Source organism: Coturnix japonica, chromosome 15, assembly GCF_001577835.2.
Source record: "Coturnix japonica isolate 7356 chromosome 15, Coturnix japonica 2.1, whole genome shotgun sequence".
In the NCBI taxonomy this organism is placed as follows: domain Eukaryota; kingdom Metazoa; phylum Chordata; class Aves; order Galliformes; family Phasianidae; genus Coturnix; species Coturnix japonica.
Genome location: NC_029530.1, coordinates 9,931,432 through 9,958,165, shown reverse-complemented (window position 1 = coordinate 9,958,165; position 26,734 = coordinate 9,931,432). Strand labels below are relative to the sequence as shown.

Sequence of the window (26,734 nt, the reverse complement as noted above, 5' to 3'; positions counted from 1 at the left end):
GCCGGGGCGCGGCGCGTTGCGGGGCGTTGAGCGCTGCGTTGTGCCCTGTGCTGAGCGCTGTGCTGAGCGCTGTGCTGAGCGCTGTGCTGAGCGCTGTGCTGAGCGCTGTGCTGAGCGCTGTGCTCAGCTCTGTGCTCCGCTCCGCTCCGCGGGGCCGCGGCGGATGGCGGCGGGGTGCGGGGCCGGGAGGCGGCGGCGGTGGAGCCCCCCCCTGCGGTCACAGCCCGGCCCGGAGCGGCCCGGACGGAGCGGAGCGAGGAGGAGGCGGTGAGTGCGAGGAGGGGACGGGGGGGGCAGCGCGTGTCCCCGTGTCCGCCCCCCATCCCCAGCCCACATCCCCATCCCCCCGTGCCCGCATCTGCCGCGCAGGTGCCGGCTCCGTCCCTCCACCCCCCGGGGCCGCGCTTCCCGTGGCCCCCCCGGCACAGACCCCCCCCAACCCCACAGCAAAGAGCGCCCCAAGCGGAGCAGCCCCCCTGTAACACCCCCCCATCCCTTCCCCTGCCCCCGGACACAGCAGAGCCCCCCACCGATATGAGCCCCCAGTGTTGAAGCTGACTGTGGGTGCCCCCCCCCCCCCAGGCCGGGGTTCAGCAGTTTCCTGATGGGCAGAGGCAGGTGGGAGCCCCCACAGTGCAGCCCCATGGGGTCAGCCGGGGGGTCCCTCATTGTCACCCCCTGCAGATGACACTGTGCTGGGACTGGGCAGCGCTGGGGGGGCAGCACTGCAGATGGGGGAGTCCTTAAGCTCAGCACAGGAGACACGGGGTGGAGGGGGCAGGGGATGCTGGTGGCAGCAGTGACACCCCTGGGTCCGGGGGGACACCCCTATAACGGCGCCTTCCCCCCCGCAGCTCACCATGGCCGACCAGAGCAACATCCAGTCTGCGGCCTCCAAGAGCATCCGCCCCTTCCGCTCCAGCGAGGAGTACCTGGAGGCCATGAAGGAGGACCTGGCCGAGTGGTTCAACGCGCTCTATGACCTGGACATGGCGGCTGACACCTTCCTGGAGGCGCTGGCCACGGGCTGTGACCTCTGCCAACACGCCAACAACGTCAACCGCGTGGCCATGGAGTTCCAGCAGAGACACCCCGGGGCGGCCGCCCGCATCCCCCGCAACGAGGTCACCTTCCAGGCCAGGAACGTGGCGCCCGGATCCTTCGTGGCCAGAGACAACGTCTCCAACTTCATCCGCTGGTGCCGGCAGGATCTGGGCATCCAGGACGTCCTCATGTTCGAGACCAACGACCTGGTGCTGAAAAAGAACGAGAAGAACGTCATCCTCTGCCTGCTGGAGGTGGCCAGGAGGGGCTCCAAGTTCGGCATGTTGGCCCCGATGCTGATCCAGATGGAGGAGGAGATCGAGGAGGAGCTGCGGGACCAAACGTGCGGCGCGTTGGGAGCATCACGGGGCGGCACAGCCCTGCGCCCCGAGGCACCCGCGTACCCCGGGCACACACAGCGCGTCTCCCTGTGCGACCTGAGGAACCTGGATGAGCTGGTGAGGGGCAACGTGGGGTGATGGGGGTGAGGGGATCCATGTCTGCCCTATGGGGAGGGGGGGACTCTCTGTGCATCAACAGGGAGCTGTAGGAGCAGTGGGGGCCTCTATCCATCCTACACAAGTCTTTATGATCCCTGGGAGGACCTCCATGTACCCAGCAGGGAGCTGTACGAGGTGAGGGCCTCTATCCATCCTACAACGTCTTTATGGCCAACAGGGAGCACTGTTGCCCACGGGAGCTCCTCTCCATCCACCCAACCCAGCTCTCTGTGGTCCGTGGGAGGTCCTGAGCAGTGAGGCCCTCCGGGTACCATAGGAGGGTGATTTTGGAGCCGTAATCACAGGGGAGATGTGGGTATCACCACCAGCTGCCCTCCATGAGGACATCAGCACAGGGAAATGTTCCCTGCAGAGCAGCCGCTCAGTTGGGATTAACACCGGGTTGGGAGCAGGATGCAGCCCATGCAGATGCCAGATTAATGCACTGGGGAGGGGCGGGAGGCTCTGCCCTGCTCTGATCCCATAATCCCAAAGCCCTTTTTAATTGCAGCCCGGTACCTCACTAAGCCTGGCAGTGCACAGCTCAGAGGGGGAACGTGCAGCACACCTGCCCCGCTCCCCACAGCCGGGTGCTGCCAGCCCCGAGTGCATTTTTCCTGGCTGCGTAATGCCTCTCCATGGGCTTTTATGGGCAGCGCTGGAGCTGGGGAGGAGCCTGGATCCGGCCTGGCTGCATTGGGGGACGGGTCCCCAGGGCCGGCAGCACGTGTCCCCGTGTCCCACGGCACCGTGGTGGGGTCAGGCCCACAGCTCCCACTGGCTGTACACCCCGTGCCTCAGTTTCCCTATAGTTGAGGGCAACCGTGGTTGGAATGATGAACAGAAAGGAAGAATTGCAATGAAAAAACAGCAAAACGGAAAGGAAATGGCTAAAAGAACTGCTCAGCTGGGGAAGGCAGTGAGTTTGAGTGGCAGGTGCTGGGAGCAGCCATTGCTCAGGATGGGTTCATGCCAATGCCAAACCTCGGCTTAACCCTGCAAAGAAGGGGCTGTGCCTGAGGGTCCCTGTCCCCAAAGCCCCCCACTGAGCTGCTGTGTGCCCGCACTGCCCCACACGCTGTGCCACACCAGCAGGCAGGATGCGGCACGGAATCGCTGCCTAATCCCTGACGTCAGCACCTCAATGAGAAGGGACTTAACCCTTCTGTGTGCACAGCTGTGTGTGTGTGCGGGTGGCCCCTTCCTGAGGCCATCACAGCCATGCAGTGAGTGCGTGGGGGGCTTTAGTGTCCCTGGGGGGCTTTGGGGAGTGGATGAACTGAGCTGTGTCCAACTTGCTTTGGGAACCCATGTGAAAACCGCTGCCAGGTACACGCCTGGGCTTTTTAAGTTCGTTTTTATGGCTCTTTTCATTGCCCGGCCGTGGGAAGCCCCCAGGGTTCATCTCCCAGGGAGGCTTTGTGGGCTCTGCTCCCACTGACTAAGCTCTCATCTCTGCCCTCAGGTGCGGGAGATCCTGGGCTGCTGTACGTGCCCGTCCCAGTTCCCCATGGTCAAAATCTCAGAGGGGAAATACAAAGTGGGAGACACCAACGCACTGATCTTCGTTCGAGTAAGAGCCGTCGTGTCCCATTCCCACTCCTGTCTCTGCTGGGGGTGGGGGAGGCCTTGGGGATGCAGTGCTGAGGCCCAATGTGGGGCTGAGCTGAGGATGGGGTTTGGTGCTGCGATGCTCAGTGCCCCAGCCTGACCCTGAGGGGTGGGGACAGGATTTATCACCTCGGGAAGCGGAACAGGGAGCTGTGTCCTGGCACGGCCCCATAGATAACAGCGCTGTCATGGACAAGGTCAGCCCTGTGCTTCCCAGCACTGGGGCAGTGGAACCAACCCTTGTCCCAAACAACAGGAAACCCTTAACCTGCCTAAATTCACACAGCCCATCAGCTGGGGGGGGGCACACAGAACCTTCCCAGAACCCACTTGTTTTGGCTGGGCAGTAATGTGCTGGTGCTGTGCTCTCCCCAGGTGCTGAGGAGCCACGTCATGGTGCGTGTTGGCGGTGGCTGGGACACACTGGAACATTACCTGGACAAACATGACCCGTGTCGCTGCTCGTCCCTGTGTGAGTGACCCCCGTTGTCAGTCTGACCCCACAATGTTCCATATTCCCACGGGCTCCTTTCCTGTGGGTCGGGCTGTGCAGCTCAGGGCACGGATCTGACTGAAACCAGAGAAGAGAGAAAACGTTTCGTGTTATTTAACTGCTGCAAGAGCTCTGTGCAGCACAAGGGGTTGGAAGGGCCGTGCTCCCCACTGACCCTGCTCTATCTCCTTGTCTCACAGCTCACCGCCTGCCCCCCGCCCGCACCCAGCCCTTCTCCCCACCTAAACCCATTGTGGGCAGTGCCAGCCCCGCACCCCACGCCCCCAGCCCCAGCACCCCACGCCGTGCTGACATGACCAGCCTTGGGGACAAGAGACCACCAGGCTGGGGGGACATTGGTTCCAGCAGAGCAGAGCGGGGCAGCACCACAAAGCCTGGAGCCGTCCTGCCCCCCAGGGCACCCGCCAGCCCGTCCAGGAGCCCCGGCAGCGCACTCAGGTAGGGCTTGATGTCTATGGGTGCTGTGGGAGGTGGGGGGGGTTGTTGTCAGCCCCTGTGGTGTGACACACAGCTGGGATGGGGGGACACAGGGCAGGGCTGGCTGCGACACGGGGCCTGGCACAGCGGGACAGGATGGGGACGGCCCAGTGCTATGGCAACGCTTCCCAAACTGACCAGTGCTGCGTGGCGGGGGAAGGAAGCCAGGATGGGCTGGGAGACAGGGCAGCTGGGAACGCCTCAGCCACACTGCGGGACTCTGCCCTATAGAAGGCCCCACAGCAGGCCTCGGCCCTATAGCAGGCCCCATTGTAGGCTTCAGGCCTATAGCAGGCCCACTGCAGGCCTCAGCCCTATTGCATGGCCTCAACCCTATAGCATGGCCTCGGCCACCCAGCAGGCCTCAGCCGCCCCAGGAGCCGCCCCCCGCAGCACGCCGTGTGTCACAGCATCATGTCGGCTCCATGTCACCCTCACCCCTCATCACCCCCCCCCCCCCTTAAGGCCCCCCCCCCCCCCCCCCCCCCCCCAAACCAGTCCCGCTTCTTTCCCGCCCCGCTGGTGCGCATGCGCAGTGCTCCCCTCCCGCTGAGCTGGCTCAGTGCTGCCCCCTGGCGGCCGCGCGGTGTGTGTGCAGGGGATGCCGGGGACACGCGGTGCGGGGCTGCATCACCGTCACGCGGTTCCTGCGCTCTGACCGTGTCCCCCCCCCAGGCCCCGTGACTCCCCCCGCACCCGCCGCCATTCCGGTGACAGCGACTCCTCGTCCGCCTCGTCGGTCGGAGCCCCGCGCTGCCCCCCCCGCCCGCCTCCCGCCGCCCCCCCGTCCCCGCGCCGCCCTCCGTCCTCCCGCAGCCGTTCCGGTGACCGCGGCCCGGCCCCGCTGCGTCCCGCCGCCCCGGGCTGCGTGCAGGAGCGCGGCCGGCAGCGGCTGCACAACGGGCCGGGAGCGGCGCCGCCTCGTGCCCGCAGCCACGGCCGGGCCGGAGCCGACGCGGTGCTGCTGATCCGGCGCGGGACGGACGGGCAGCACTCGTGGGAGAGAACCGACGGCGGGACCCGCAGCGACACGAGAACGGGCGGAGCGAGGCGCTGCTCCCTGCCCGGGGAGCGGGACGTGCGGCGGGATGGTGGTGATGTGCAGCGGGACGCGTTCCAGGACGAGCTGGAGGAGCTCGCTCGGAGGCTGCGGGCGCCGCTGTGCCTGGAGCCCGGGCAGGAGCAGCAGCTGCTGGTGCGGCTGGAGCAGGAGTTCCTGGCCAACACGCGGCTGATGGCGCTGGGTGATGATGCCGATGTGGAGCCGTCGCCCCCCGCCCGCCCCGCTCACGGGACGTTGGATCCGGGCAGCGGCGCGGCCGCCGACTCCGCGTACTGCTCGTCCTCGTCGTCCTCGTCGTCGCTCAACGTGCTGGGCAATAAACACGGCGCTCTGACCGACGACGGCCGCCGTAACGGGGCTCCCCCGGCCGCCCCCCACCCTCCGGAGCGCTGCGGCCGCCCGTCCAGCTCGTCGGACGAGAGCGGCTGCGTGCCGGCATCCGGAGCAGAGTCCGACCCCGAGTGGGCGCCGGCGGTGGAAGATGAAGGGACGGAGCTGGTGTCCGTGCCGGGGATCCCCCCGTCCCCCGCCCTGCGACCCTGTGCCCGGCCCCGGCTGGACGCTCAGCCCGGCAGGAAGCCCACCCGCATCCCCGCCCCGCGGCCCCCCGCCGGCCCGCAGCCCTGGAGGGCGCTGCACAGTGTCCTGGCATCGCTGCTGGAGCCGGGCCGGGCACCGCGGGAGGACGAGGGGCTGCAGGAGGATCCGTGGCCGTGAGACGGACGGGATGGAGGCTGCAGCGCCGTGTGTGGGCACCGGGACACCGGGACGTGGGAGTGGATGGTGTCACGGCGGGGCTGGTGGGGGCTGACAGACCGTGATGTGCTCGCAGTGGAGGCCGGAGCTGTGTCATGGCATTAGGAGCAACCAGCTTTGCTCAGCTCCTCCGCTCTTCACCTTCCTTCTCCATCCCACTCACCTCTTCCCCATCTCCCCCCGTCTGACAGCACTCGGGGACACGCAGCTCCCCGCCATGACCCGTACCCAGGGATGTCCCCTCTGACCCTGCAGCATCGCCCCCTGCAGCCCCTAAAGCCCGAGGAGCTGAGCCTGCTGTGTCCGTCCGTGGAGCTGCAGGGGATGGGGCTGCAGCCTTGAGCCTCCTGAGCAGCATCCCCAGCGTTGTGCCCACAGCTCAGGGCTGTTTGGGAGCATTTCTCCCTCGTCCAATCCTGGGTCCTTCCAGCACAGTGATGTCAGGGGGAAGATCATCAGAGAGCAGCGAGGTGCTGGCACAGGCTGCACGGAGAGGCTGTGGATGCTCCATAGCTGGGGGTTCTCAAGGCCGGGCTGAATGGAGCCCTGGGCAGCTCCAGTGTGAGATATGGAGGTTGGTGGCCCTGCCTGTGGTGGGGTGTTGGAACCTGATGATCCTTGGGGTCCCTTCCAACCCAAGCCCTTCTGTGATGTAATGTAATGTATATAAGCTGAAGGTCCGACATCATTAATAAAGAAGGCCTGCTTGCTAACACTGCATTAAGTGAGTTTATTCCCAACTTTGGGCTAATAGGAGAAAGCCACATGGATGCAGCCACTGGCACAAGGACGTGCATCCAGTACTCAGCCCCCAGCACAACCCCAGCTCCATGTCTGCAGAGCTGCTTCCAGCTGCTTTCCACCTCTTCATCCTCACCCCAGACCCACCCCAGGCCCAGCCCCAAACAGCCCTTGGCCACTTACCTCCCCAGTACCAAGGGCACAGCACAAAGGAAGCTCACAGCATTATCCTTCCTTCCTCCCATCCCTGACCCCCCCCCTTCTCCACCCCCCCCCAGTCACAAGGCTGGCTGTGTGGGCAAATGTCACCTTTATTCCAGGCTGCCTTAAAACGAGTGAACATAGAATATATTTATATTTTATATATTTATAAGGTATTTTTCACGATGGGGTCTGAAAACCTGAACCGGATGTTTCTATTGATGAGTGATGGGTGGCTTTAGGCTTTATTTTGGGGGCAGGGTGGACAACATACGTCACCACCAGGAAAGGGGGAAGGACCCCTCGGGGTATAAAGGGGGATGGGAGGGAGCTGCTGTGGGGTCTCAGGGTAAGTCTGTGCTGGTACCCCCTGCAACCACAGGGAGCCCTGCAGGGGAAGGAAAAAGCCCTTTTTGTACAGCACACATGGGTAAAGAGTTGAATTTGAGGTCTTGAGAGCATCGGGAGCACCACCCACAGGGGGAGACCTTTCCATGACCCACCCCAAGCTCTCAGGCCCCCAACCAGCCCCCATGAACCAGCCCAGGGAGGGGACCCCCAGCATGAGAAGCGATGGATCCAGAGCCCCCAGGGGGGGACAGGAGGAAGCAGAGCTGGGGAGGGAACAGGGGGCACAGCTGGGCTCCCTCCAGGAACAGCCAACAGGGAGGACAGGGCACAGTTCACCTAGGGGCTGGAACGTGGGGCAGGGGGCCGGGACACCCCCACCCTCCTCCTCCACCCTCCTTGGAAGCAACAGCTCCGTGCTCAGGGTAGAAAGAGAGGGAACATGCAGGCAGCTCCTGCCCCACCATCAGTTCTTCAGGATGGCATCGTAGGCCTGGTACACGTACTGGGAGACCTCGGGCGCCCGGCATTTTAGTGACAGCTGGGGAAGAGAGGAGACACAACAGAGTGAGGGCTGCAGTGTGCAGCCATGTCCCACCATCACACACACCCACAGGGCACAGGCTGGGCCTGAGGGCTCAGCACACCCATGGGAAGACATCAAGCTGCTCCCAGTGCCCTTCCCCAGCCCCACAGCAACGTTCACATGCATGGAAGCAGGCGTGCATCTTGGCTCAGGCTTTCACCCACTGCCTGTAGCTCCACTGGGCATTTCCCCAAGGACACCTCCTAACCCTGCCTTTGTTCCAGAGTTGTTTTTAATGTCCCAGTACTCTCAGCTCCTAGAGTTGCAGGGCAGAGCTGAGCATGTATGCACAGTACAAGGACCTGCAGCTATCCTCATTCAAAGCAGACCCACATTGGGGCAGGGCTGATGGAAATGGTCTGACCCCATCAGATCATCAGGGAAGGGAAAAACAGCCAGGCACAGCCCAAAGAACAAGGGTAGAAACCATTCTGCTAACCTCCAGATCCTGCAACAGCGGGGCAGGCAGCAGTGGGCAGGCAGGCAGCAAGGGAGACACAGAGAGATGAGTCAGCACCAGAACTCATCCCCACCACCCCAAGGAGAAAGGCTGTAAGGCGATGGGGAAGGGGACAAAGCCCCAGCACTGTGGGTTATGTGGAGGGAGAATGGGGGGCCAGGACCTTGCAGCTTGCTTCAGCAACATTGCTGGGGTGATGGCTGCCTCCCTACTGCTGCACCCCCATGGAGAGCACACTGAGGGACATGGGGTTACATCGGGTGGGGACAGCAGGGATTGGGCCGTACCGTGAAGCTGGGGTTGCTGGGCTGGATGCGGAGCTCTGCCAACACCCAGATGCCATTGGTGAGCTTCAGAGATTGGTAGAGCATGTCCTGGCCCTCCACGTTCCTCTTGGCGATGGTGAAGATGTTACTGCCTTGGAGCTTGCTGCTGACAGCATCTGGGTGGGCAGAGGAAGAGCTCAGCACTATCTCCTGCTAGACCCAGCCCTGCTTTCACCCCATTTTCCCCATTGAATCTCTTGGAGGGCCACGTTTCTAGAGCAGAACAATCCTGCCTGGAGACAGGGAGGCTTTGGGGAAAGGACAGGAGGTTCCAGACCCATGAGGACGAGGCTGGGGCTTCTCAGTCCTAGGTCAGCCCAGCGCTGCCTGAATACAGGGCAACAACCCATCTGTCACTTGGAGGCCAGCAGTCTCTCACTGTTACCACTGGGCAGGAATAAGGGGAGCTCCCAGCTCCCCACAGCAGGGGGGAGGTGACCGTCAAGTCCAACTCTGAGGACAAGGCTGGCCAAGAGCCCTCGTGAATGTTTGGACTCACCTGCATTGAGGGAACAGTCCTTGATCTGGAACTGGGCCTCATTTTCGTTGGGAATGTCCTTCCAGGTGGCGAGGAACATCTGACGCTCTGCAGCCAGAACAAAGCAAGACACTGAAGTGACAGTGGGATCCAACCCCTCCAACTCCCAGCACAGGGCCATGCTGTGGTGGTGGAGTTGGGGGTTGAGACATCATTGCAGCATCCCTCCAGCAGCCACCCAAGATGTCTCTCACTCAGCTGCTTGCTTTTGGAGTCAGCAAGCTCAGCTGCCTTGGTGAAGAGGTTGGGAAGTGCCAGGGACTGGACAGCAAGAGCTCCCAGGGGCAGCAAAAGGCTCAAGTCACCCTGGGTACCACAGTGTGGTGATGCTGACACAGCCATGCTCCAGACTCCCATAGGTTTCTCACTTCCCGGGGTTCCCAGCTCCAACCCCAGGGCTTAAGAATGTGTTTGGGAGGATTTTAGTGAATGGAATGGCATCCGTGCTCCAACTCACCCATCTTCCCATCCTCCACAAAGAGGATGTGCAGAGGGTAGAGGGTGCTGAAGTAGAAGACATCAATGTTGTTCTTCACCGCAACCTGGGATGGAAGGAAAGACACTGGGATGTCAGCACACAGAGGGGATACCTGGCTCCCACTGTGAGCCCCCCAGGTGGGTGCTCTCACCTGCAGGTTGTTGAGGGGATCCATCTTCATGACAGAGCCCACAGTGTTCAGTGGGAGCGAGATCTCCACCGACTGGTTGGGGGCAAGGGGTGCGTGCACCTGGAGGGGGGCAGCTGGGGCCAGGCCAAAGCTGGGAGGACACACAGCACTGGGTCAGGGCTGTTATCCCACTGTTACCCCTATCCCCACCCACCAGCTCTGGGACCTCCAGGAACTGCCTCATCTACCTGCACCATCATTTCCTCCAGTCATTAAAAGAGTCCAACTCATTCCTGCCCATGCTGAGACAAACAGAGGTACCCCCCAAGTCTGCCACCTTTCTCCTCCAGATCTCCACTCATTTTTAGTGTTTTTGTACCACCCTGTTCGGAGCAGCTCTTTTTTTGTGCTCCTCTGCGTTCACCAGGACAAACAAGAGGCCATCCATGCCTGTGGAGGCGCTCATGCCCCAGGAAACAGCCTCCTCAGTCAACTTCTCAGAGGCCTTGGGTTGATATCCATCACCACCGGAGCCATCAGGGAGAGAAGGATCATCACATGAGGCTGTTCCCTGGCAGATGTCACCGCAGCCCTGTCCACTCACCCTTCTCTGAGCTGAGGAGGTGATACCCAGCCATTCCCACCAGCCCGTGATACTACAGCCTAGGAGACACCTCACCTGTTGCGGTTGAACTGGATTGCAAAGTCAGACATGACCTGCAGGGCCTTGTTGGTCAGCACCAGGTCCATACAGATGGAGCCCACCTGCCGGCTGAAGGTGCCCGAGATCTCCAGCCCCTTGGCTTTCATGGCAGGGAGCCACACCTGGGCAGAGACAGGAAATCCACAGAACTTAACCCAAACTGAACCCTTTGGTACCCTCTGCCCTCAGCCCAAGGCAGCAGGAGCATGACACCGGAGTGCTGCTGTCCCACTCACCGTCTTGGGTGCCACGTAGGACCCTGACAGGGTGCCCACTCCCCCAGTGAGGTCAAAGAGGTCCCCCAGGTCACTGCTAAGAGGTGCTCCCATACCAGCTGGTGCTGCAGGGCCAGGCGCTGTGAAGCCGCTGCCACCCATCTGTAGGGACAAAGGAACGTCAGGGTCACAGTGGTAAGGAGGAGGGGAGAAGAGGGAGAGGCAGGGGGCGCGAGGGCACTCACAGCAGGACTGCCTCCCACATCGCCACGCAGCTGCAAGAGACAGAGACTGCGGTTGGTGCAAAGGGCGCTTCCGAAAAGCATCGGCACAAGCGAGGACTTGGGGCCACTGGGGGTGCCCTGACCACACACAGGGGACAGGTGGCTCCTTGACATGGGTGTGTGCTTTAGTGGTGGGGCTCAGGAGACGCAGGTCTGGTTGGGTTTGGTGGTATGAGGGTTTATTCCAACCGTGTTGATTCTATTTTAGCTGAGCAGGGCTGAGCTCAAACCTCAGCTGAGCTCCCTACACACAACAGGAGCCAGAGAGGTGAAGGCTGAGTAGTTTTGGGGCTGTCTGGCTACAGGGGGTCTGTGAAGATGGACATGGGCATGGCAGGGGCTAGGGGCTAAGAAAAGGTCTGATCCATACCCCTTCCGACTCGTCCCCCATCTCCAAGCAGAAGCAGGCAAGGCAGAGAGGAGAGCCAGGCACATGCAGAGAGAAGCCAGGAGAGAAGAGACAAAAACAGAGAGAGAAAAGAAAGGCAGGAGGGAACAGATTAGTCCCACCACATCTCCTCCTCCTCCTCTGCCCGCAGGTTTGGGCTCTCTGCAGTTAGCAGGGCAGGTCCCCAAGTCATGCAGCTGCCTGGGATTGAATAGGGGCTTGAAAAGGAACATCCCCCCCCTTGCAGAAGCACAGCAGGTCCATAGGACAACCACAGCAAAAAGGCTGCATGGAACTCGCGTGCAGGAACAGGAGCTCTGCTCCAAGCATCAGACAGGGATGAGCTTAATTAGCATCCCTCTGATCACAAGCTAGAGCAGGAACAGATTAGCCCAGATGTCTCCAGACAGAGAGCTCCAAGCAGGAGCCTGCCCACCCACACCCAAACCCCAACAAGGCAACTCACCAGGCTATCCAGGCCCCCTCCCAGGAGGTCCACAGCTCCCATCTGCACTGAGGAGGCAGCCATAGGAGGTCCACTGACCGGGGGGCCCAGGTCCAGGTTTAGCAGGTCACCCAGCAGGTCGCCCTGTGCAGGGATGACAGCCGGCTGCTCCGCTGCCTGCCCAGCTGAGGGGGCTGCCTCGGGGCTCTCAGCACTCTCACTCCTAGGGCAAAAGAGAAGGGAGAGACATGAGATGCCGGAAGACACCTGGTAAACCTCCCATGGGCTTTGCAATGAGACATCCCATTCCAATGGGACTCCTCCTCAAAGCATTTCTTCTGGTTTCACCTTCTACTTACACCTGAGATCTCCAGCCTTGGCAGGACAGCATGGAGCCCATACTGCTCCTACTCAAAGATGCTCCTCCTACAGGGGACCACCCCTGACCCTCCATTCACTGGGTCATGCTGTGACCACAGCAGTCAGCCCAGCTCCACATCCATCCCCATTGCATGCCCCCTGCTCTGGATGGCCCAGAACCCGGTGGGGACATCCCTACAGCTGGCAACAAGGAAAAGACACTCACGAGCCTGCTCGTGGGGGCAAGCTCTTGTGCACAACCCCTCTGCTCCCCTCCACAAAGGCGCTGGGCGGCTTGTGATAGACAGAGGCCAATGTCCCGATGTAGCAGATGAGCTCATCCAGCAGCGTGGGCTCAATCAGGTCTGTCTCTTCAGAAATAAGTGGTTTCTCTGCCAGCACCACCTCCTTGGCAGCCACAGGATCAGTGGACAGCAGGCGCCAGTAGATGTAGCCACGGTCCCGCAGGTCAGGGTTGTCGGAGTCCTTTGGGAAGCAGGGGATAAGCAGCAAAGCCACGGGGCAGGGGAAGCTGTAGAGCATCCCACAGCCACAACCACCTTGGCCCCACTTAAGTCTTGCTGTGGTATTAGAGCGGGTAAGTTACAGCTGTGTTGCATTCCGTGACAACAATTGGACTCAATGGCTTTGGAAGTCTTTCCCAGACTAAACGGATAACTGTGCTCAGCTACACTGACACCACTGGCTTTCACGAGGAAGCAGCACATCCTACAGGACGTGGTATCCTCATTCTCCATGACTCTTAACTGCAAGCTCCCCCACACTTAAGCCATCATCCACCTCCAGCCACAGGCACTGCATCATCACAACCTGCCACTGCTCAGGAAGGTTCAGCAGGGTTGGTGGGATGTTTTGCTGGGCACAGGAACTGGCACCCACCTGTGTGGCCAGGCTCAGCACCTGCTGCACCAGCTCCTGGGTCTCGGTGGGCTTCTTGAGGAAAAGCTTCACGATGGCTGTCAGCAGCTGCAGCTGGACCTGCAGGCACCAGGGTGAGATCAGGGAGAGACGCACAGAGGAAGGACACGAGTGCTGGGATGGGATCTTGCACAGCAGGTGGAAGGAAGTTTCCACAGGTGATACCACCAGCCCCAGCCTAAGGTGACTGAGCCCAGGACTTTCCAGCTCCAAAGGGCTGAACTGTGCCAGCACCGGTGAGCAGCTGACCCCTTCCAGCCTTGATGAAGGCTCGGGTAGCATTTCATAGAGGATGCTTTGCATTCACGAGGACAGTCCCAGGATCTCACAGCGGTGGCTGCTGTGACACCAGCACAACCACCAGCCCCACATCCACGCTGCCCACCCCCTGCACCTGGGTGCTCTCGTCATGGAAGCCCTCCAGGAAGCTCTCCAGCAGCTCATCAGCGTTGTCGATGCGCTCGGCGTACTCGCCCACGATCCAGATCATGGCAGCCCGTGCCTCAGGCTCATCCAGCGAGTCCAGGTTCTCACACAGGGTGGCAATGACACTCTCATACCTGTCAGAATGAGGACACGTCACCAAAAAGCTCTGCTCTCTAACATCACCCACAGCAGGACTGCTGCTGCTCCCAGAAACTTCCTATTTTCCTAAAGGAAGACTTCAACCGAGCAAAGGGGAGCACAAACAATGCATCGCCATCTAAAAATGGGTCTGTTTGACTCTTGGGAGGTTCACAAAGTGAATACCAAAACGAGCACATTTGGTTGCATCCAAGCTGCTTTCAATACAGTTCTGCTTTCAATACAGTTCTGCTTTCAATACAGTTCTGCTTTCAATACAGTTCTGCTTTCAGTACAGTTCTGCTTTCAGCATGTGTGAGGATTTCTAATTATCTTTGCTGAGAAAGTCTGGGTAGCTGGAGGAAAGAATGGGAGGATTTATATAAATGTCTCTTTTCAGAATGACTTTAACAGAAACCAAGCCAAGGACTGAGCATGCCACTGCTTCATATCCAGACTCATAAGACACAGCACAGGGATGTTTGCTGAGCAAAACACCCTTTTCATGTGCACTGTGACACCAGCCGTGCCAGCCTCGCTTGTCTGCTCTCCATCCTTCCTCCATCCCCAAATGACTGTGCAGACTTCTAGTTTACTAATTACTATCACTACTCCACCTGCACTCCAGGCACCCAAGTCTGGAGCACAGGAGGCAACCCCAGCCCCACGTACTTGTTGGGGTACTTGCGGAAGATGTCCTTAATGACAACGATGGCCTCCTGCACCACGTAGTTGACCTTGGTCTGGATGAGATCCAGCAGGGTGCTGACACAGCGCTCTGCTGATTGCTGTTGGAGAGGCTCGGTCAGTGATCACTTCACACCACCATCCAACAACATCACGCACCCCCCACCTCCCCTAACCCAACCCAGAGCAGAAGAGGGGGATGCACCTGTGTTGTCTCCCCTCTTTGCAAAACCCAAATCCTCCATCTGTTCCACCAACAGATGGTAAGGGGATGGAACACGCTGTGGCCAATGGAACAACCCTGGCCCATTCCCATCTCCTGGGAGATCATCCCTGGGATGCAACAGCCGCCAGCTGATCCATCACAGGCTGCAGAGCAACGTGTGCTTAACCACAACCACCAGAACACCAAACAAGTGGGGATGGCACAACAAGGCTGCCCCGTTCCTCCCCACACCAGTCTCACCTCCACCTTGATGGCACAGCGGCCAATGGCTCGGACTGCCTTCCTCACAAAGTCCACATCCACCTCTGTGGCATATTCCTTCAGCTCAGCCAGCACCTGCCATGGGAACAAAGTGGTGAGCACTTGGTGGCCAGGACAGACACCAACCCACTGATCTGCCCAACACCCCAAATCCCAGCTGGATGCCAAACTGTGGCCAGATGAAGAATTTAACCCAGCAGCCACAGCTCTGGCAGTACTGAAGCACAGGACAGGCAAGGAGGAAGCACTGACAGGAACAGCCAAGCCCCTGTGCCCACTGAGACCCCAACCTGTGCAATGTTGGCCTGGGAAGCCAAGCGGATCATGATGTCCAACTTCTCCAGCTTGACATAGATGGGGTCATTGTACTTGACGAAGAACACCTTCATCTCATGCTTTAGGATTTCAGGTCTGGGGGACAAGGAGAGGCAGTGGTTAATAGACCTGGCCAAGGCAAGCAGAGCTTGGAGTTGCTCCTTGGTCATAAGCAGAAGAAGGTTTGGAGGCTGCTCAGTGATAAGGAGTCCAAGATGCTGTGATCTCCCCACTGAGAACTCTGGCCCTTGGATTCCCTTTTGCTGACACACGGGAAACACAGACCAACCTTGCCTCAAACAACGAGCAGATGTATGGCAACAGGGCGCTCTGGCCTTGGCAAAGTTGGATTAGACATCATGAGGAATAGGGAAGCCAGCCCAAAGCCCAGGGCCAAAATGGACCTTCCTTATCAGAACAGCCTCTAAGCTGGGAAGGGGACAGGCCAGGTCCCCAGGGAGCCAACCTGCTTTCTGCATTCCCACTCACAGGGACATTAATTACTTTCCACTTCTCCCAGGAGTTGCTGCTATTTTTAATAGGCAATAACAGCAAAGCCAGTGGGGCAACAGATCAGTTGATTGCAGATCTCCAGCTGGCCCTTGCTGCCCTACACACAAATGAGGGGCCTCGGGCACCTCCTGCCCTCCAGTAGTAGCAATAGATCAGTCAAAGGACGAGAGGACTTTCAGGAGTTGCCTGTCTGATAAGGACAACTACAAAGAAATGGCTCAAGAAAATCCCTCACTAGGATAAGAAGATTAAACCAATGCTCAGCTTTTAGTCTTTCCATCCCTCCCCAAAATAAGCAATAAATTAAGTGAATCCCATCCCATCCCCTCAGCTGATGCTCTGTGCCCAACCCCTGGATTTCAGTGATGAAAAAGACTAAATGACAGACTGTGTCAGAAAATAGCCTGGATGCTATTCCAGCCATCAGAAGGCCCAGCACATTGGGCACCCAGCACCTGTAGGCAGGAGGACACCCACCTCTTCTGCACGATGAGGTTGATGTTGCGCAGAGCCACGTACTGCAGCTCGGGCTCAGCAGACAGCAGGGTGACAAGCGGCGGGGCCAGCTTCTTCAGCAGTGTACCATAGTAGTCCAGGTCCTTGGACAGCATCTCCATGAACTTCATCAGCACCTTCACTGCTGAGAGCACCACCGCAGAGTTGGCGTGGGACAGCCGGGGTGTCACCCGCTCACAGATGCTGCAGGGGGTGAGGGCAAAGGAAAAGGGAAGAGTCAGAGCCAGGCATCCTACTTGGAACTCCAAGGAATGAGGTGTTGGCAGGGTTTGTTACAAAGCAGACAGCCTGCACTTGAGGTTTGCCCCCAAAAGATGCAGAGCTGGCTCTTAGAGGCTCCTGATAATGGTTATTTCCCAGTAAAGCCCCATCTGCAGTGGGATCTCCCTGGTGCCCAGGCTGCTCTCCCTTGATGCACGTTAAGATCATGACTGGAGAAGTCTGTTCCTTGTGTCAGTGTGGGGACAGCACTAAGAGACTGTGAGTCCCCAGGAACAGTGCTGTGCTGATGTCAGCTGCTCCTCCCCCAGCTGCAGGAAGCCAAGGGTGGGGAGCAGTGCAGAAGGGAAGTGTGAAGGCACTTCTTGGAAGGGAACAGGCTGCGTCAGCCCCGTCCAGCCATCACCCTGCCGTCCTGCCCCACCACCTCCCTCACCTCTGGGCCTCCCGGTCATCCTTGGGCATGTAGTTGGCCAGGCAGTCCAGGATGAAGATCTGTCCCCATTCAGTGCACTCGTTCAGGGCTGTGAGCAGCTTGTTGATGGACTGGGGGTTGAGGTCCAGCAGGTTACTGCTCGGGTGCGACTCTGCAATCTCCGACAGCGCTGCTACTGCATTAGCCACTACCTGCCAGAGGAGATGGGACACGTGTGAAGGGACAGCGAGCACAATGGGATGGCAGTTGTGGTTCTGGAGAAAAGCTGCTGCAAGCAGATGAGATGCGTCCTCAGTGTGGGGCCCTTGCTCTGACATCTGGGCACCAGCTTCTCCTCCACACAAGCTGATGTGCAGATGAGCTATCAGCACACATCACCACCACCCACACTGTGACTCTTCCCCCATCACTACTTGGCAGTTTGGGTGGGCAAATCCTACAGCCCTGTGCTCCTCCTGTCCCCTCCCGGCAGTCACCCTCAGCAGGGAAACAGCAGAGAGCCACCACCACATCAGTGCAAGCTGGTGTGAGAAGCCAAACATGCAGCATCACAGCATTCCCAGCCAGCAAATCCTGTTTGATGCCTTTCCTGCTCCCCATAGGGTGCAGAAGCTAATAACAAAGGGGAAATAATGAGATCTCACATCTAAAAGCAGCCAGGAGACGGTTATTGGACAAGAAAAGCAACCCCAGGGACAGCCACCCCCAAAAGCAATCTGACAAGCAGCAAAAAGCATCAAGAAATGAAGAGGAACGTGGGAGCAAGGATACAGGGCTGCAAAAACAAAGGAGGGCATCTGCTGCACCAGACAGGGAAAGCAAGGTCTGATCACCATGGGGTTGGAGTCCGAGATGAGATCCTTGAGGGTGTCCAGGAAGCCCTGGTCCTCCACCAGCTGGGCATTGATGTCATGGAGCTTGGCCACGCAGACGGCCGCTGTCTTGCGCACATACGGGTCCTCATCCTTCAGGCACTTGCGCAGGGGCTCACACAGGTACTCTGTTATCTTGTCCACACGGATGCAGCCCATGGTCCGCACGGCCAGGGCACGGATCAGAGGGTTTGGGTCCTCACAGTCCTGCAGGGCCAGAGGGGACAGTGAGAGCTCCAGCCCCTCCAACCACAGCCATCAGCAGCAGCTTCAGGACCTTGACTTTAATTCGGGTTCCTGAAGTCCTGAGGTTATTTGCATTCAGCTCCTGAGTGGAGTGAGTGCATCCCACAGAAGGAGTTCAGTCTCATTCCACTGAATTCTAACACTGTTAGAGCAGCTCCTGTTCCAAACACACCACAGAACCAGGCGTGTGCCCGGCTTACACCAGGGACACAACCCACCCAGCACCCCCCAGAACAGCCACCCGGCCTGGGGAACACAACCAGCACAATCACTGTTGTTGTTTTTTCCTTTTAAAAACACCAAAACTTCCTGGAAAGCCTCCCCACAAAAGGATCTGGTGGCCCAGGGGCTTCCAACAGACACACTCCCCAGCTCCTGCCCACAAAAGAAAGACCACGTTCTCTGCAGCAAGCTCAACAGGGGGCATCTCCAACACCACAAACATTTTACTCTTGCACCATGGGGCAAATTTGCTCTTATCCCATGCAAGGGGAGCCCTGATTTGCTGAGGGAAAGCCTTGGGCAGCTGCTTGCCCTCCCTTCGGTGGCAGGAGGCCAAAGTGCCGCCCCACAGTCCCTTCCCCTCACCTTCACAAAGGTGTTGACAGCCATGATGGCCATGTCAGGCTGGCTCTTGGCGTAGTTCATCAGGTAGAGGTAGACCAGCTTCTTCAGCTCCAGGTTGTCTGTCTGCATGCAGTTCACCACGTCCGGGAAGAGAGCGCTGAAATGTGAAGCACCGCAGATCTCAGGGCAAGTGACTGGGGTGTTAACACAGACATGATGCCCTGCTGGTGTGTGCCCCTTTTATCCTGGGAGAGCCACCAAACCCCATTTAACCCGGCCTTGAGCACCTCCTGGAATGGGGCACCCAGTGCCAGGGTCTCACCACCTTCTAAGTACAGAATTTCCACCTAACGCCTCACCTAAGCTTCCCCTTCTCTTTGTTTAAAGTCATTCCCACTTGCCCTATCGCTGTACAAAGTCACCCTCTCCCTCTTTTATAAGCTCCCTTTAAATACTGAAAGGCTGCAAGGGGACCCCTCCTCTTCCCTAGACCGAGCTGGCAACCTAGAAGGTATCCTCCATCCCAGATGACTCCACAACCCCACAATACAACCCTACAACCAGCCTGTGCTCACAAGCTCACAACCAGGCCTAAGCAGCCCATTGTGCTGGGTCTGAAGCACAAACCCCGGGGCAAAACCAGCTTTGGTGACTATTCCCCCCCTGCCCTGCAGCCCGTGGGACAGGAGGCCGGACACACCTGACGTCCTTGCCGACAGTCATGGATGCGATCACCTTCTTCACCGCCTCCTTCTTCTTCTCCTTCTTGTCGCTGTTCAGCTCTGCCTTCAGCTCGAAGATCTCCCCTATAGGGGAGGCAGGGGGTCAGCAGGGAGGTTCTAAGGGGGTCTGTGGGTGTCAGACCCCCACTTATGGGCCCCAATGGGATCACAGAGCCCGGCCCGGCCCAGCACAGCGCGGCCCAACCTCCCCCTGTGTGTGTATACAAACACTGTCCCATCTCTCCCTATGGTAAGGGCCGCCCCCTCACAGCCCCGTGCCCCCCCCAGGCCTCCCCGCAGCCCCCTCACCCTTCTTGGTGGTGGTGAAGTACTTGGAGTCCGTCATGGTGCCGCCGCGTTCCCTGCCGGGAGATGCACGTAACCATTAACAGACCACGTTCATTTTAACCCCCTAAACCTCTCGGTTCCCCCCCCCCCCCCCCGGTTCCGCCGCCCCCGGCCCGAACCTGCCACCGCACCGAGCGCTGCCCCCGGCCCAGAGGAAGTGAGGAGAGAGAGCTTCCGGGGAGGGGATACGGGGGAGGGGGCGGAGCTACGGGATGGGGGTGGGATGGAGCGGGGACAGCGCGTGGGGACACGGGGATAATGGGGTGGATATGGGGGGGGATGTGGGATGGGGACGTGGAACAGGGGTGTAGTGTGGGAGAAGGGATGGGAGGTGGGAAGTGGGCGGAGGAAAGGGGGTGGGGTGGGATAAGGGAAGGGATGGGGATGGGACAGCGGGTGGGAATGGGGGGACGAGGAATGGGAACGGGATAGAGGGGGCTGGGTCACATGTAGGGGCATGGGATTGGGAAGGGGGAGACGGGGGGTGAGGGACGGGATAGCACATGGGGACAGGAGTGGGGACATGGGGTGTGGGCAGAGGATGGGGTGGGATGGGCGAGGAGAGGGTGGGGACAGGGGACAGGGGTAGGGGAGGCACCGGGACAAGGGAAGGGATGGGGATGTGGACAAAGCGCAGGGACACGGGATGGGACGGAAAAGCGGCAGGGATGGGACAAGGGATGGGGCGGGGAGCGGCAACAGGGGATGGGAGTGCTATATGGGGGAGATGGGGTGCGGACAGAGCTTGGGGGCAGCGGATGGGAAAAGGCAGAGGGCAGGGGGACGTGGCACGGGGATGGAGAACGTGGGACAGAGGGACACGATGCTGGAGGGCAGAAGCACACGCTGTGTCATCCTCCTGGAACCACAGCAGCACTGGGGCCACCTCGCAGCCCCTCCGCGCACTGACAGCCGTATGGCCACTCCAGAGCGGCCCCGCGGGTTTGGCTGCTCTGCAGAGCTGCATCCCAGCGCTGCCCGGCACTGCAGCAGCTCCGTGCGCCAACGCTCCAACCCTCAGCACCGCGCAGTGTGGGCGGGGGGAGGGAAAAAAGAAAGTGATGAGTAGGGAGGATGCGATGCGCAGGACAGCGGGCTGTCAAGGTCAGCACACGGGGACCCCGCAGCCCAACGTGCAGCAGCTGCGGCCCCACCACCAGCCCACCTCCAGGGTCCCCCGGCAGGGTGTTGAGTGGCTGGGATGAGACATGAGACCGCATAGATGGGGTGGTCAGAGAGTGCTGACTGGCTGAGGAGACGGCAAGGCACCAGATCGAGTGGTCCCCGGGTGCTGGTGGAGTGGGTGCTCTTTGGGTACCAATACTGGGTGCTCCACGAGTTCAGATACTGGGTGCTGGCATTAGGTACGTGTGGATACCAACACTGGGTGCTCCATGGGTGCTGACATTGGGTGCTGACATTGTACATGTGGATGCCAACACTGAGTGCTGTCGTTGGGCGTTGGCACTGTGCTCCATGGATGTCAGCACTGGCTGCTCAATGGATGCCCACACCAGGTGCTCCATGGACTCCAGCACTGGATGCCCCATGTGCCAGTTGCTCAAGCAAGAGGGTGATGGCTGCACCGTGGGTTTCTCTCCTGGTTCCTACCCCCCTGCTCACCCGAAGACAACCGTAGAGCAGCCCACACCCTACACCCCACAGCGCTGCCCAGGGTCCCGTCCCAAAGGATGGGGGCCCCATTGCAGTGCAGATCCTCCAGCACAGAAGAGCTCTCGACCCCTACCTGAGGTAGAGATGAGGCCCCGTGGGAGCCTATGGCCTCGTGGGGCGGCCCCACTCCCTCCCGTGGGGTTCCCATCGTCTCCTCAGGGTCCCTCTTCCACCTTGAGGCCCGGCTCCCGGACCCCCCACCCAACGCCTTCAGGGCTGCGGCTGCTCGAGGCGGTGCCGCTGCCGGTGCCCGTCACCGACCCCGTGCCGGTGGAGAGGCGGGGCGGCCCCGACAGCCCCTATAAAGCCGGCGGCGGCGGCAGTGGTGCCGCAGTGAGGGCGGGGGCCACCATGAGCCTGGTGCTGGAGGCCTTGTTGGTCCCCCCGGGGGGGCTCCGCAAGGAGTCTTCTCGCTTCGCTCCGCGCTCCGCCGCCTCTTCCAGCGGCTTCCACTCATGGCCGGGACCCCCGGCTCCGGCGGGGAGAGCGCGGGGAGGCGGCGGGGGCAGCGCGGCCGCTTCCTCCACCGAGAGCCTGGATTCGCTGAACGGCGAACCGCGGGCACGTAACGAGAAGGAGGAGCTGCAGCACCTCAATGACCGCCTGGCCAGTTACATCGAGCGGGTGCGGGCGCTGGAGCAGCAGAACCGGGCGCTGGCGGCGGAGGCGGCGGCGCTGCGGCAGCAGCAGGCGGGGCGCTCGGCCATGGGCGAGCTGTACGCCCGGGAGCTGCGCGACATGAGGGGGGCATTGGTGCGTCTGGGGGCCGAGAAGGGGCAGCTGCGGCTGGAGAGGGCCCGCCTGGCGGAGGACGTGGCCGCGCTGCGGGGCAGGCTGGAGGAGGAGGCGCGGCAGCGCGCCGAGCTGGAGGCGGCGGCCCGCGGGCTGGCCCAGCGCTCTGCGCAGGAGGAGAGGGCCCGGGGGCCGCTGGCGGAGCGAGCCCGAGCGCTGCGAGAGGAAGCGGAGCTGCTGCGGAAACAGCACCAAGAAGAGGTGGGCGCGTTGCTGCGCGGGGCCCGCGCCGAGCTGCCCGCAGAGCCCCCCGCCTCGCTGCGGCCCGGGGTCACCGCCGCGCTGCGCGACCTGCGGGAGCAGCTGGAGGGCACGGCGGCGCGCAGCACGCTGCAGGCCGAGGAGTGGTTCCGCGGTAAGAGATAAACCCGGCCCGATGCACGGAGCGGGAACAGCCCGGGGAGGACGGGATCCCTTCGTGCTTCCTTTCCCCTGGAGGGGCCCCTCGGGCGGGTGAATGCGGGGCTGCGGGTGGGCGTTATGGCCGGTCCCCCCCAGCCCAGGGTTGCATGCTGTGCTCTGGGAGGGTGGGAGTGACCCCATCCCGTCCGTTTGCAGGGCACTGCACGAACAGTCCCGCGGATGTTTTGGGGGGGGGCAGTGAGGTCGCTTTCCCGACTCCCCTCCTGCTGCAGGGAGTCCTGCTGGAGCGGGGCCAGGAGTGTTGCGGGGACTGCAGCACAGCGAAGGGAGAGGGTGCCGCATCCCCTGCGGGGGGACAGGGCGTGTCGCATGCGCTGCTGGGAGGGGCACTACGGTACGGGGGGAGGAAGAAGGGGGGGGTGGTACCTCGGGGTTGCACACACACACGGGTACGCTGCCATCGCTCCGGCACCAGCGGCCGGAGCAGCGCGTTCAGCACCGCGGACAGCGACAGTTCAGCACCGCGGACAGCGGCAGCGCCACTCCCATGAGCGCGGCGCTCCGCGGGGCTGGGGGCGCTGAGTTCCACCTCCCCCCGCCCCATAGAGCCGTGGCGGGGCTCCGTGGCAATCCCTGCTTCGTCCTTCCCCGCCACTGCTCTTCTGGGTGGTGTATCTGGCCATAGTCCAGCAGGGTGAGGAGCTTTGCTGGGGAGGGCAGCAGCTCTTCAGGTGCAAAAGATGGTGGCAGGAGCTCAAGGGAACGGGGAAATGGTTTACTCTGCAGGAGGTCCAGGTTGAAGAGAAGCAGTGCCCAGCCTGTCCTGTTCGGGTACCTTTATGTCCCTGAGAATGGACACCCTGCAGGGCTGGCTCTGCAGAGGGCACACACAGAGGGGGGTAGTGGTATACGAAGATTTGCAGTTCCCCATAACAGGCAGGCTGCAGTCTCCCTCCGTCCCTGCAGTTTTTCCTTTCCCTTGCTACAGTGAGGCTGGACAAGCTCTCTGAAGTTGCCAAGGTGAACACAGACGCCATGCGTGTGGCCCAGGAGGAGATCTCTGAGTACCGCCGCCAGCTCCAGTCCAAGACCACCGAGCTGGAAGCCCTCAAAGGGACACAGGAGTCACTGGAGAGGCAGAGGCAGGACTCAGAGGAACGCCATCATGCAGATGTCCTCTCCTATCAGGTAGCATGGCGCAGTGGGCAGAGTCCCAAATCTGTCACTTGATGCAAAGGGAGCATCCAGCTGTCGGGTAAGGGCAGTGCTGGGGCTATGGCCTCAGGGATGCTGATGTCAGCAGCAAATACGTTTGGGTTTTGAATGCAACAGCCTTTCCCCAGCTCCTGTTGTTCAAACAGCCAGAGCCTGAAGTTGCATCCAGGCTTCTGTGTCTGGCACCTGCAGTGGAACCGTCCCTTGTGTCAACTCCTTCTTGGAGGTGGTGCAAGGCTCAGGGTTTCCCTCAACAACAAAATGGAAGAGCCCCTGCATTTTCCCCCTTCCCTCCTTGCATGGCACCAAGTGACCCTGTCTGTTGCAGGAAACCATCCAGCAGCTTGACAATGAGCTGAGAAACACCAAGTGGGAGATGGCAGCTCAGCTCCGCGAGTACCAGGATCTGCTCAACGTCAAAATGGCCCTAGACATTGAAATTGCTGCCTATAGGTATGGGGTTGGCAAAGGGAATGGGGGTGCATGTCTTGGCCAGTCCCCAGTGCTGGTGTCTCTGAGAACATTCCTTGAGAGCCCTTGCTAACACCTGGAGTCCTTCTTAGTAAGACAGTGACAAGTCTGTCCTCCAAAACCAACCTCACACAGGGATTGTGGAGGGAAGGGTGAGGAAGACTGCATGGGGGGATGGCATGCAGATGGCAGAGAGGGAGATGTTCCTGCAGGGTGTGGTGCAGCTGCTGATGGCCCTGCTCTGGTCTTTTCCTGGCAGAAAGCTCTTGGAAGGAGAGGAGTATAGGATTGAGACCGGCTTTGGAATGGTCTCCTACCCTGAAGTGGTCCCCAAGGCTCCCAGCATCGCTGCCAACATCAAGGTGAAGAGTGAAGAGAAAATCAAGGTGGTGGAGAAATCTGAGAAGGAGACGGTGATTGTAGAGGAGCAGACAGAGGAAATCCAAGTGACTGAAGAGGTAACTGAGGAGGAGGAGACTGAGAAGGAAGCTGAAGAGGAGAAAGCTGAAGAAGAGAAGGAAGAGGAGAAAGCTGAAGAAGAGAAGGAAGAGGAGAAAGCTGAAGGTGAAGAAGAAGCCAAGTCTCCTGAAAAAGAAGAGGCCAAATCCCCAGAGAAACCCGAGTCCCCCACAAAGGAGGAGGCCAAGAGCCCAGCAGTCAAGTCCCCAGAAAAGCCCTCAACACCCGCAAAGGAGGAGGCCAAGAGCCCAGCTGTTAAGTCTCCAGAGAAACCTGCAACCCCCTCAAAAGAAGAGGCCAAGTCCCCAGCTGTCAAGTCCCCAGAAAAGCCCTCAACACCCTCAAAGGAAGAGGCCAAGTCCCCAGCTGTCAAGTCTCCAGAGAAACCCGTGATCCCAGCTGTCAAATCCCCAGAAAAACCCCCAGTGCCCTCAAAAGAGGAGGCTAAGAGCCCACCTGCCAAGTCCCCAGAAAAACCTACAGCACCCTTAAAAGAGGAGGCAAAGACCCCAAGTGTGAAGTCCCCAGAAAAGCCACCAACCCCCACAAAGGAGGAGATCAAGCCTCCACCTGTTAAATCTCCAGAAAAGCCACCCACCTCCTTGAAGGAGGAGGCCAAGAGCCCAGCTGTCAAGTCTCCAGAAAAGCCACCAACCCCCTCAAAGGAGGAAGCCAAGAGCCCAGCAGTCAAGTCCCCAGAGAAACCCACACCTCCTTCAAAAGAGGAGGCCAAGAGCCCAGCTGCCAAATCCCCAGAGAAACCCGTGTCTCCCCCAAAGGAGGAGGCCAAGACCCCGACTGTGAAGTCCCCAGAAAAAGCCAAATCTCCGCTGAAGGAGGAAGCCAAGTCCCCGCAGAAGGAAGTGGCCCCAGCCAAGGAGCCCGTCCCCTCCCCTCCAAAGGAGCCAAAGGCCCCAGCAAAGGAAGAGCAGCCCAAGGAGGAGAAGGCTCCCATCAAGCCTACAGCAGAGGGCAGGAAGGATGAGGCTCCCAAGAAGGATGCCCCAGCCAAGGTGGAGGAGAAGCCCAAAGAGAAGGCAGCTGCTGGGCCAGAGCCTCCAGCCCCACAGGTGAAAGAGACCAAGACTGCCTCCAAACCTGCAGAAGAAGGGAAAGCTGAGAAGGATGCTCAACCAAAGCCCCAGCAGGAGGCTGGCAAAGCAGCTGTGAAGGAGCCAGAGAAGCCTAAGGCTGAGGGAAAGGTGGAGGAACCAAAGAAAACGGTGGAGGAACCAAAGAAGGAGAAGGTGGAAGACCCCAAATCCAAACCCAAAGATGACTCCAAAGCCAGTAAAGAGCCCCCCAAAGCTGAGAAGCCCCCCAGCAAGGAGGGCAAAGCCCCAGAGCCAGCACCTGCTGTGGGAAAGAAATGAGCAGAGCTCCTCTGGGAGCTGGAGCTGCTCCGCTCCCCTCCAAAGTGTGAGACGGGGACGGTCCCCACGCTGGGTCCCCCCCAGGCAGGCCTTACCTTAGCAATATGTTTGTGAGAGACACAGCCCCTCGCTGCCCCACGCCAGTGGTATGTTCCGATCGCTTCAGTAGCAGAATGTGATATATGCAGAGCGCCCACATTTAACACTTGAATTATAAGGAGGAGAACAGATCCCAGGGGAACCGACTGCCCTTCTCCAATAAGTGCATTTATTTATTGTATGTGCAATGGATGGACAAGTGTAACTCAGCTCTAGCTGCTTGGGATGCGTGCTGTGGGCTGGCTGGCAGTCCTTCCCTCTATGGGGTGATGAGCGTCCCCCTGGGTAGTGACCCCAGCTGTAGCTGTGGCTTTGGGGGAAGAGGTTAAGCACTGCAGGAATGCTCACGGAAATACAAAGTGCACTAGGAAACACGAGTCCACTGTCAATTGCTTCTGTGCAATAACCAAATAAAGTGCTTACAGAGACACATTGGCTCTCGCTGTCATTGACTGGCAAAGGGGAGGAGGTGAAGGGATGCAGGGAAGCTCACAGGAGGGCATGAAGGGCTGCATGTCCTGCACGGGGGATGGAAACAGGGCCAGTCCTCACCACACTCCACAAAGGCAATTTTTGAATCCCTTCTCTTTTTAAATCACAGCTCCCTAAGGGCTGCCAGCACCTGGATTAACCCAAGTGCTGCAGCATAGCCCTGCACTGCAGCACCACACCTGGAGTGCCTGCACGAG

The 26,734-nt window shown here is 60.0% G+C and overlaps 3 protein-coding genes and 1 non-coding gene across 9 annotated transcripts; 2 read left to right on the top strand and 2 right to left on the bottom strand.

Moving 5' to 3' along the window:
- The first annotated feature begins 87 nt into the window (after window positions 1–87).
- GAS2L1 (growth arrest specific 2 like 1) lies at window positions 88–6,678 on the top strand. The gene is made up of 6 exons (XM_015878153.2): window positions 88–267; window positions 855–1,502; window positions 3,010–3,117; window positions 3,531–3,627; window positions 3,849–4,107; window positions 4,822–6,678. Exons 2-6 carry the CDS (start codon window positions 861–863, stop codon window positions 5,924–5,926), a joined length of 2,211 nt encoding a protein of 736 aa, XP_015733639.1. The 5' UTR covers window positions 88–267; window positions 855–860; the 3' UTR covers window positions 5,927–6,678.
- Window positions 6,679–6,997: 319 nt separating this feature from the next.
- AP1B1 (adaptor related protein complex 1 subunit beta 1) lies at window positions 6,998–19,837 on the bottom strand. 5 transcript variants are annotated; one of them, XM_015878148.2, is made up of 24 exons: window positions 19,719–19,837; window positions 19,561–19,613; window positions 19,230–19,335; window positions 18,551–18,686; window positions 17,678–17,923; window positions 16,845–17,035; window positions 16,151–16,372; window positions 15,136–15,256; window positions 14,825–14,920; window positions 14,344–14,459; window positions 13,502–13,667; window positions 13,069–13,167; window positions 12,395–12,654; window positions 11,830–12,031; window positions 11,346–11,366; window positions 10,937–10,966; window positions 10,713–10,853; window positions 10,453–10,598; window positions 9,795–9,924; window positions 9,623–9,707; window positions 9,127–9,213; window positions 8,589–8,743; window positions 8,281–8,289; window positions 6,998–7,796 (listed from the first exon to the last, which is right to left on the bottom strand). In XM_015878148.2, exons 2-24 carry the CDS (start codon window positions 19,595–19,597, stop codon window positions 7,722–7,724), a joined length of 2,877 nt encoding a protein of 958 aa, XP_015733634.1. In that variant the 5' UTR covers window positions 19,598–19,613; window positions 19,719–19,837; the 3' UTR covers window positions 6,998–7,721. The 5 variants fall into 5 exon arrangements, with proteins under 5 accessions (XP_015733634.1, XP_015733635.1, XP_015733636.1 ...); XM_015878149.2 differs by lacking the exon at window positions 8,281–8,289; XM_015878150.2 differs by lacking the exon at window positions 11,346–11,366.
- Window positions 10,244–10,348, bottom strand: LOC116654137. The gene has a single exon (XR_004309082.1). It is a non-coding gene; the product is annotated as a small nucleolar RNA SNORD125 (small nucleolar RNA).
- A 533-nt stretch (window positions 19,838–20,370) lies between the features above and the next one.
- NEFH (neurofilament heavy) lies at window positions 20,371–26,477 on the top strand. 2 transcript variants are annotated; one of them, XM_032447974.1, is made up of 5 exons: window positions 20,371–22,420; window positions 23,417–23,616; window positions 23,972–24,096; window positions 24,374–24,812; window positions 24,927–26,477. In XM_032447974.1, exons 1-5 carry the CDS (start codon window positions 21,076–21,078, stop codon window positions 25,944–25,946), a joined length of 3,129 nt encoding a protein of 1,042 aa, XP_032303865.1. In that variant the 5' UTR covers window positions 20,371–21,075; the 3' UTR covers window positions 25,947–26,477. The 2 variants fall into 2 exon arrangements, with proteins under 2 accessions (XP_032303865.1, XP_015733607.1); XM_015878121.2 differs by having other exon boundaries at window positions 20,374–22,420; window positions 24,374–26,477.
- The last annotated feature ends 257 nt before the right edge of the window (window positions 26,478–26,734 follow it).

What these genes read in the sequence shown, in the direction of transcription:
- NEFH (XM_015878121.2), top strand. Translation starts at nt 21,076, where the DNA reads ATGGATGTCAGCACTGGCTGCTCAATGGATGCCCACACCAGGTGCTCC. An exon ending in GGCCGAGGAGTGGTTCCGCG is followed by an intron (nt 22,421 to 23,416) that starts GTAAGAGATAAA and finishes CCCTTGCTACAG; the next exon opens with TGAGGCTGGACAAGCTCTCT. An exon ending in CAGATGTCCTCTCCTATCAG is followed by an intron (nt 23,617 to 23,971) that starts GTAGCATGGCGC and finishes TGTCTGTTGCAG; the next exon opens with GAAACCATCCAGCAGCTTGA.
- AP1B1 (XM_015878148.2), bottom strand. Translation starts at nt 19,597, where the DNA reads ATGACGGACTCCAAGTACTTCACCACCACCAAGAAGG. An exon ending in TGCTGAGCCTGGCCACACAG is followed by an intron (nt 12,655 to 13,068) that starts GTGGGTGCCAGT and finishes TGCTTCCCAAAG; the next exon opens with GACTCCGACAACCCTGACCT. An exon ending in GGACTGTTCCCTCAATGCAG is followed by an intron (nt 8,744 to 9,126) that starts GTGAGTCCAAAC and finishes CTGCCCACCCAG; the next exon opens with ATGCTGTCAGCAGCAAGCTC.
- GAS2L1 (XM_015878153.2), top strand. Translation starts at nt 861, where the DNA reads ATGGCCGACCAGAGCAACATCCAGTCTGCGGCCTCCAAGAGCATCCGC. An exon ending in GTGTCGCTGCTCGTCCCTGT is followed by an intron (nt 3,628 to 3,848) that starts GTGAGTGACCCC and finishes CTTGTCTCACAG; the next exon opens with CTCACCGCCTGCCCCCCGCC. An exon ending in AGCCCCGGCAGCGCACTCAG is followed by an intron (nt 4,108 to 4,821) that starts GTAGGGCTTGAT and finishes TCCCCCCCCCAG; the next exon opens with GCCCCGTGACTCCCCCCGCA.